Below are 9,347 nucleotides of genomic sequence, written 5' to 3' on the forward strand. Positions count from 1 at the left end.
AAAAAAAAAAAAAGGATTTCAATGAGGATGAACCTCAGAGACCTTTAACAGTCAACTTTTCTGCTCCAAGACTAAATAAAACCAAAACAGACATTCTATAGTCTTACAAATAATATTAAAGTAATTGGTAAGGGAACTAATATTGAATACATGTCCAGAGTGATTTAGAGATGAATTAGGGCAAAGTGGAGAGAAAATCTAGAACCGGGCACACATTCTCAGTTTCAGTATAATTTGCATTGGATTACATTTCTTCTTGAATTGTCAGTCTTGCCACAGACTATCAAACTTGATCGAGTTTTTCTTAAAGGTGTAGAGACAAAGCTTTTACTCAGTGACTGGTTCTTTTGTTTGATTAAAATTATCACCATATTGAACAAGAAATGAGCAACTGCTGCAACTGGCAGTAGAACAAATAATCCAGTTTTTTGTTCCCTGGCTAGCTGTATGAACAGCAGTTTAGTGAAGGAAAACCTTTTTTTAATGAATGGCAGACAACACCTATGGGAAACAATTTTGGATTTATTCCACTCAGGCAGAACCTTAGCAGCCAAAAATAAAAAATAAAAGGCCCCTGACGCCTTGAAACCATATTGTCACTACTCTGTCCACAAAGTAGGAGTCCAAATCTCCAGTATGTCCTGCTTGTTAACTGTTATTTTAAACCTTTTCTAACAGGTGCAAGTTCACAGCTGTAGCAGAACCTCAGAAAACCATGGACAAAACTGGTTTTACAAAGTAATTACGAAGGTTACTTTGATTAATGTGTAACTACAGACAACCCTGGCAGTCAGTTAAAAAAGCACCTTTGCCAAACATGGCTGACAAGGAGCAAGAAATAAATGTAGCCGTGTTTACAGTGAACTGCAAGGGCAAACATGTCTGGAAAGTGAGATTCTTCTCTTTCTTGTTTTTTGAAAGATTGAAAAACAAATAATAGAAATACTTTTGCCAATTTAAAGTTCTGATTGGCCCAAAATAAAAAATGAAAACATCGATTAAATGCAGAACAGCAATAACATGGTCTCTCTCTTTAGACTGAAATTAGAGTATTTATCAAAGCTTAAGTTAGTGTTTAATCAATTCAGAACTCAGGAAGTTTGCTGAACATATTCTCATTGTTTCAACAGAAACTACAACAGGGAAGTGAACAAATACCAAAGATCTGGTGTGACAAAGTAATCACGAGTCAGTATCGTAGGTTTGAAAAAACAAAGGTTTCATTCTGCATAAAAGTTTCCCCGATGAAAGAATATACAAACCTATTGTACATTATAACAAGTTAGATTACAGCTCCTTTTGTACAAGTCCATACATACATCTTCCTCTTATCTCTTGCGGTCTGTACATCTTTGTTACAAAAAATACATGCCATTTTTAAGTATCTATGGGCATAGAGAGAAGAAATGTTTAATTTAAGGTAAAGATCATCTTAACAACAGAGCCCGACTGTACTAAGTAACTTGAGGATTTGCACTTTGTAGCAGAGACGCCAGCTTCATCTGCCAGAAACAGAAAATGCACTCAATCGGATCAAGACTCAAATCAAAACGCAGACAAGATGACTCAGTTCCGTGAGCAAAATAAATGATGTCCGATCAAAGAATATTACAATACTGAACTTCATAAATGAGCGGGTATATTTATATATGCGTACACGTGTGGAGAGAGAAGTGCTCAGTGGCGTCTCATTTTGACTTTGCGTCCTGAACTCTCTCTGTGTTTGTCAGAGTCTTGACCCCCACGTCTCCAGTAGTTCTCTGAGCTGATGCTGTGACGGCGTTGGCGGGAGTTGGACGGGTGTCGGTTCTCCTCTTTGTCCATCTCGAGAACTCTTGGCCTGGTGCAGGAAGAAGATTCAGACGTCGGGAGTCAGATTTGGATCATTTTTTACAACATCCTGCACTGCTTCATTACAAACGCCTGCTGACAAATAACATTATGGTTTTTGCCTTTTACTTGATCATAATACTCACAGTATAATGTACCAACTTTTCTTCCCAGTATCATCTATCGCAATGTTTCTTTTCATCTAAATCCTAATCTAATTTACATTCATCGTATACTTGATGTTTTTATATTTCACTTGTATTAGACGTTCTTTTGTTTCAATTATATTTTCTGCTGTAACTTTGGAGCAATCTGACACCAAAACTTCCATCAGGATTAACAAAGTTTTATTTGATCTTTTGCTAAACTTGAATAATTTCAGGCATCTTTGCTTCGTCTTTGACAGTAATCAAATGTATTTGTTTTACAGTCAAATGCAAGACATTAAGGAAATCATCTTGAACTTTGGGAGACACTATCAACTTCTTTTCACAATTTTCTGATTTTTTTTCTGATCAAACAACTACCGGTGATCAATTAATCAGGAATATAATCATTAGTTACAGCCCTAAAACCGAGCGAGAGCTGTGATTCAGCGATGTTAAATAAGAAAGACTGTCTTGTGTCCTCTTCTCAGGCTGCTTTAAAGATGGAGGATGGAAGATTTTAAATAATGGTAATCTTTAAAAGTCTTAATTAATGACTCAAGTCAGCACAGGGGACGCTCGCCCCTGCTTCTCACAGTGAATCCCCTGATACATTTTTCAACATCCCATTCATCATTAACTGTTATTAAGAGAGAAAATGTTGATGTCTGCTTCATAAAGTCTGACATGCAAAACCATTGACTGACAGATGTGATGTAACTCTGATCTCAGCTTAGCTTTCATTCTCACACACACACAGACACAGAACTAATTCACATTGAGAAGAGAGCTGATCTGAATATTACTATGGATAGACAAGCCCACTTGATCTGAGAAGATTTATCCCAACATCTTCAAATGGTCTCTTTCACTGTGTTTTACAGTTTGTTACACTGATTTTGGGGTTAAGAGATGACGTTCGAGATAAATTCAATACAACTACCTTAGAAGCAGTCAGGATGCACATTTCTCTTTGTTCATGTTTTATGTTGCTGTGCAGCCTTTACATTAAAATGAGTGCATTCAATTCAGACTTCTGACATGTTCTGACCCACTGCATACCTGCACTTTGTGTGTGCAGGTGTTTACCTGTGAGCAGCATCAGGGTCTGCTCTGCGAGTGCGTTTGGCTTTCAGAGGAGCAGGTCTCTCTACAGGCGATGAGCTCAATGGGCTGTCAGAGTCCACTCGAGGGGCATCAGGTCTAGTCCTGAGAAACATTGAGCAAAAGTAGAAGAAAAAAAAATGAATCAGAATGAGATTGGAAAACGGAATGAACACTTTTTCGTGACAGCACTTGGACCTACTTTCTCAGAATGATAACCGCACGCCGCTCCTTGATGTCTTGTGGTCGGATGCAGTGAGTGATGTCATCAGCGGCGTAACCACTGAGGAAGAAAGACAGACAGATGAGTTACGTTCTTGGCAGCCACACACTGAACAGTATTTCAATAAGTGCATGACAGTAAACAAAAGGCCATAACCACCTGAGCACTGTGACACTCCCTCTCCTCACGGGCAGGACAAACACAGGCTCTGACACTCGGATCGGCTTGAACTGGAAGCGGCAGCCGAAGCAGAGCGCGCTGTCACTGAAGAAGGACACCGAGACGATGGGACGTGCAAATATGTGCAGAGGATCCACATGTGACACAATGCAGCCACCTGGTTGATAATCATTAATGACCGCGCTGTTGACAAAACCTTCCGGGATCACTCCACTGGACACCAGACGCTTAATCACCAGCTCATGCACCCAGTTCGGGATGTCATCCACTTCCCCTTTACGGTACAGCCTCTCTTGGCCGGGTCCACGCTTCTCCAACTGGGATCCGTACGTGTACCCCTCCCCGAAGAAATACTTGTTCCGGAGGGGGGCCCTGTCCACGGTGTGCTCGCGGTAAAGTCCAGCCTCTCCTTTGGCCACCACGTCGTCGATCTTCTCCTCGATGAGGGCGCACTCCTCCGGGGTGAAGACGCTCTTCTGCAGGATGCTGCTCCTCACCCGGCGGGCCTCCTGCTCCCGGATGTCCGCGCTGTCATCGCTGTGCTCGTAGTCGTCGTCGTCGGATTCTCGGCTCTTACGCTTTTTACCCTTTTCGCCGCCGTTACTCGTGCCGTCCGCGTATTTGTTTTTCTTCTCGTCTCCGTGTGGAGTCATGGACTTCAACTTCTCTCTCAAGTCGGAGTATCCGCTGGTTGCCATGTCAGCCAAAAAAACAGTGTTTCTGCTTTTAGTGCGATGAAGCTCCTAGCTGACACTTAGCATTTCATTTAATGACAATCTTGTAGTGTAACAGGGAATCATAGATCGTAGATGTCGCCTGTGTAAAACAGCACTCACTCTCACTTTCTGCGGGTGTCCAGGATAACACAAGTAGCTACCATTAGCTGAGAAGCTCTGCTGTTGTAGCTAGCGTTAGCCTGGCTTTGGTCTGTCCGCCGCCGCTTGCAAATGCCGACAAAACACGCAGCAACATTTCACATGTCACCGCTAAATTCCAACCCAGGGTGCTCCTGGGAAGGTTGCATTCAATTTCTCGAGTCCAAGAATCGAAGAAAACATTTTTTTTTTTATATCCACACAAGGTTCAGCACAAAGTGAGTTTACGCGATCACAACGCGTCTTCAGGAGAAGAGGCTGAAAATAAACTCGTGTAGCCTTGCTAGAGCTTCGCGCATGCTCAGTGGGGGACCTGCCTGTTTGGGGAGAAATGGTCACGTGTCCTGAGCGGAAGGTGCATAAATCCATTTTTGGAGTCTTGAGCTTCTGTCATCCATGGCCTCGACGACACGCTTCAGACGACTGCTAATTTTATCTCACTTACCTCTTAAAAAGGTGCACATGGTGTACACATTAATACTTATTGAAACATGCGGTGGTGGCTTTTTTTTCATGCGTTAACTAGACCTATACAATTCTCTGTATTCAGAGATAAAAAAATAAACATTTTTTGATTAAGATTGTCATTCTATTTTCAGTCCAATATAATTAATGATTGAATACATTTGGCTTTCAGACTTTTGGCAAAAAACAACATTTTAAAAACAATGCTTTGAGCCCTGTGGATTTGTCAAAACCATGTTTTAGGCCTATTTACTATTTCTGAAACTACAGACCATGACCACAAAAATACATAAATTAAGCAATTAATTCTCGAAATTAATGAATAAAAAAATGGATTGTAATTTTGTGAAACCACATTAAATATTCAAAATAAATAATTAACAAATAAAAACAAAATCCAAAACATTCCGTTGAAATAGAAAAACAGTCTTCTGACCTGACAAGCACTTCTTAAATACTTCTTGTTTCCAACAGAATTGGGAAGAAACTTGCCGATTATCTTCATTTTAATGATTAATGATTTTCTCAAGGGCTTTGCTGAAAAATGTTGTTTTGCCATTTCATACTGATATGTTGTTTAATAATTTATCAAAACAGGAATGCGGAAATGTCTCCTCTTAAAATTGCTTGCAAAATTTATTTTGACAAAATATTCTTTACAAAATAATGAAGCATTAACAAATGTTACACAAACATTTTTATAGAGAAAAGTATCAGTAAAAAAAATAGAAACATGTTTCATATCAATATACTCTTTTAACCCTGAAGGCACAGGCCTATGAAGCTTACTCGCAGCTCATCTTTACACCTGTGCAGAAACCAAATCTTACATTTTGAATGATTCAAAACTACAGCAGTAAGTGCCAACCTGAAATAAACATTAAATTATAATGTCTTCTCATGTTCCGATGAAGAAGTATAATCATCAAGAGTAGACTTTACATTCACATTTGAGTTTATGTGTGACACACAAACACCTGAAGACAAGAAGAGGTAGGACATTTTAAGGGATTTGTCTGATGTATTTGAGTGTGTAGGCAGGTGTTAAAGCATGGTGATTTCACTGGGTGGCAGGGTGAGCCTCTTCTCCCGCACAGATATCATGTTTTCCACCTGCATGGCGATGACTCGACACAACTCCAGGCCCTGAAGACAAACATGGCTGATGTTAATAAAGAGACTGAAAATAAAAGAACAATTGTATATGGCCTCTGAAGAAAGTCCTTGTCTGGGTTTTTGAAGTACCTGCTCTAGCTGCAGTTGAATGACCCGCTGTGTGCTCATGTCTCCCACCGTTAGGTCTACATATGGGTAACTGGTTCCAGCAGTGGGCCTCTGGGTGCGGCTGGACTGCACCTCCACTAGGGGGACCACTCCCATAGGCTCCTGTACCATAGAGACCAAACATTATAACACATAACTATCTAATGGAACTATGTTACCCTGCGTCTAGGCTTATGTTTCAGTCACGATGGGATGAGTCATATCAGAGCTTCATCATCGTGACTCTTTATGTGTGTGTGTGTGTGTTTCTGTGTGTGTAGGTCCTTACGTGTGTATTTTTGTGGAGGAAGTGGAGACCATGTTGATTGACAGCAACAATACAGGGGGCGTAGAAAGTGGTGGAGCTGCTGCTGTGGATGAAGAAGAACGAGGAACCGAACATGGGGAACGCACTGACCAGCCCTGTAAACACACACACACACACACAACTTATTCAGAGTTACAGCAGATGGTCATATGGCATCGCATGAATTTGATGTAAAAGTATTTTTTATTAAAGACACATGCAGCACATATGTTCTTCATCAAATCCTGGGAAGACTCAGGATGTGACAAACTTCCTGTGTTTCAGGAGGACTCTTTTCATGTCAAAACAAAAAGATCATGTGGGTCATAATCAGGGCGATCTCTAAGATCATTTTTACACAGAACTTCTTAAATTAATAATGAACTTGTAATGTAGCGGAGTGCTATTTGATTCTGCATATTTAATATTGAGGTTTTTCATTTTAAAGCAGGAAACTGGTAGGGGGCACTCTTTTTAAACATTTGATTATAGTTGCATTGTCATTTGGACCTCAAAAACAACAACTGGCATCTAGCATTCTTTAGGGTGAATGGATTGGCATTTACAATATCAAATAGTGCCGAATATATGTGAGAAACACAAACACAGTGACAATATATCATTGGTAGCTTGCTTGAATGTCCTGCAGGTCATGGGGGGAAGAGCAAACACTATGAGAATGTTATGACTGAGTTAAAGAAAATAACTGGAGCATCTCGAAAAGACAATATACAGTGTTTTGAAGATATCCTTAAATAAATGCAAATTAAGACCTTAGTTACAACTTTTGTTCTTGCTTTACGACCAAAAGCCAAACATAGATATCTAACCATTCTTAATTCATCTGCTAATAATTGCTCAAAAACAGTTTTTTTTAACTAAACACTGATATAGGACTTATTCATACTGTCCAGGTGTAAGAGTTTGAAATGCATCATACATGATCCAAAATATGTCAGTTTAGCCAAAATGAAGAGTGTTAACCTGTTGTGTCTCCTCATAATGCAAACAGGGAACTTACCCAGAAACTGTGCTCTGGCCTGATGTGGGTTCAGGGTCTGCACTTGCTGCATGTGCTGTGTAGCCATGGTAACCCACTGCTGGGGTGGCTGCTTTTTGAACAGAGGTGCGGGGATATACTCAGATAACTCGTGTCTGGAATAGAAGAGAAGATAAAGATAAGTCTGCTTCACTCTGTGATTTCTCAGAATGATTTTGCTCGGTGAGCCGCTCTGCTTGGCTGTCTGCTGAGTGTGTGGGAGGAGAGCCACAATGATAACCAGTAACCGAAAGAAAGGAGGTTCGTTTTTTTACGGTTAAGAAAAATAAAGTGTCATGCACTTTAGACAAAAAAAAATAATATTGAAACACTACACTGTTGTCATCCCTTCAGCAAAGTGTTTGTTTCTGCACGGCTTAGGAACATCACTGTGAAATGGAAAATCTATAAATCCATTGCATGGCGCGCCGGTGGCCTAGTGGTTAGTTTGTGCATCCATGTACAGCAGCCCTCAAAGCGGGCAACCAGAATCAGACCTGTGGATCCTTTCCCACTTGTCATTCCCCACACTCTATCCACCTGATTTCTGACTCTATCCACTGTCCTGTTTCTCTAATAAAGGCATAAAAAGGTCAAAAATAAATCTCACAGTAACTTGTTTATATGTTGTCTGGTTTGGACACAGGCCTATTAATAAGTGTTTATCCCGTGTCATCTCTCATGTTAATTTGCTTAAACAGAGGAACAGTTTAAGATGGGTTTTTCTAAAAAAAACACAAGTAGGTAAAATTAATTTCAGCTAATGTCATCCTTTGTTTGTCAATTTAAGATTATGAAATCTAATTGTGCTGATGTAGGTAACAGGGAGACCTGAATAGTAAAAAAAAGGGGTTCTCTGTTCTTTCTTACTTTCTACGTATATTCTCACTTTTTTGTTGCAATAATATACAGTATATACTGTATACTATATATATTTTTTCTCTGATCTCAAAAACTCTAAAGTTCAGAATTAGAAAAGTTTCTAACTGTTTGCTCACATGCTGGGGATGAAGATGATGTCTTTAGCTCTGTGCTGCAGAGCTGCCAGTTTGGAGATTTGATGGAACTGCTGGTCGCTCACTTTCCCATGTGGAAGAACATTCAGCAGGCCTTTACGGTAGTCTGGCAGGATCTAATTATACACAAAAACACACCAGTTACATTCACACATATGTATAACTGCAGAATGTATATGAAGCATCACCTGTTATACCTGGTTATAGTGCATGGCGACACAAAGCTCATTATCAAACTTGAGTGGTTGAGTCCAGATGACTCTTCTGAACCAGAAGCTGTAGTTGGTGTCGACGACCTCGGCCTCTGTCGCAACATCCAGGATGTACTCATGTTTGTTAAGAGGACGCACATTCTGACCTGAACACACCAATGTTCACATTTAAAGTTGATTATAACACAGAAATATGCTAATTTACATCAAGATTGACTTCACTTTGATATTTTTCTATTATTAAGAAACATCAATCTAACACCCAGTATCAGTATCTGACCTTCAAATGTCAAAAGATTAGTTAAAATCCATTGAAACTACTGACTCATACCCGCTGACATCACGCCAGTAGTTGTGCAGCCACATGTTGTGTGACCTGCTGTGTTTTTGAATAGTACACTAACATGAGCAGCTGCCAGCTGTTATCGTGTGGAGATATTTAATGCCAAGCAAGGACTGAAAACAAAGAGGCTGGTGTGACGGTACAGAATGGAGCTTTCAGCACAGAACAAAAAGGCTATTACTATTAAACTATTATATATGTATTTATTCTCCCTGTTTGTGCTTTTCAAGGTGTGTAACATCATTAAATGCAACTGTATAGATACAGCATGCAAATGTATTGCATGTTAACATCCTAGCAGATAATAATGGGGAACTTTGTGTTCAGAATTGTTAATGACAGAC

At 39.9% G+C, this 9,347-nt stretch overlaps 2 protein-coding genes across 2 annotated transcripts in view; both read right to left on the minus strand.

Moving 5' to 3' along the window:
• Positions 1-502: 502 nt before the first annotated feature.
• On the minus strand, positions 503-4,207 carry alkbh5 (alkB homolog 5, RNA demethylase). Its single transcript, XM_061055294.1, has 4 exons — positions 3,463-4,207; positions 3,283-3,363; positions 3,066-3,185; positions 503-1,840 (listed from the first exon to the last, which is right to left on the minus strand). The coding sequence occupies exons 1-4, from the start codon at positions 4,179-4,181 to the stop codon at positions 1,678-1,680; spliced, it is 1,083 nt and encodes a 360-aa protein (XP_060911277.1). The 5' UTR covers positions 4,182-4,207; the 3' UTR covers positions 503-1,677.
• Positions 4,208-5,440: 1,233 nt separating this feature from the next.
• Positions 5,441-9,347, minus strand: part of myo15ab (myosin XVAb) — a 50,443-nt gene continuing 46,536 nt past the window's right edge. The window contains 6 exon segments of the mRNA XM_061027210.1: positions 5,441-5,969; positions 6,069-6,209; positions 6,376-6,509; positions 7,415-7,548; positions 8,431-8,564; positions 8,646-8,806. Coding sequence (XP_060883193.1) covers positions 5,868-5,969; positions 6,069-6,209; positions 6,376-6,509; positions 7,415-7,548; positions 8,431-8,564; positions 8,646-8,806 — 806 coding nt within the window. The 3' untranslated portion in view covers positions 5,441-5,867.

The sequence above is a fragment of the Labrus mixtus genome, chromosome 2 (assembly GCF_963584025.1).
Source record: "Labrus mixtus chromosome 2, fLabMix1.1, whole genome shotgun sequence".
NCBI classification, from domain to species: domain Eukaryota; kingdom Metazoa; phylum Chordata; class Actinopteri; order Labriformes; family Labridae; genus Labrus; species Labrus mixtus.

What these genes read in the sequence shown, in the direction of transcription:
- alkbh5 (XM_061055294.1), bottom strand. Translation starts at nt 4,181, where the DNA reads ATGGCAACCAGCGGATACTCCGACTTGAGAGAGAAGTTGAAGTCCATG. An exon ending in GGGAGTGTCACAGTGCTCAG is followed by an intron (nt 3,364 to 3,462) that starts GTGGTTATGGCC and finishes TTTCTTCCTCAG; the next exon opens with TGGTTACGCCGCTGATGACA. An exon ending in GCGGTTATCATTCTGAGAAA is followed by an intron (nt 3,186 to 3,282) that starts GTAGGTCCAAGT and finishes AATGTTTCTCAG; the next exon opens with GACTAGACCTGATGCCCCTC.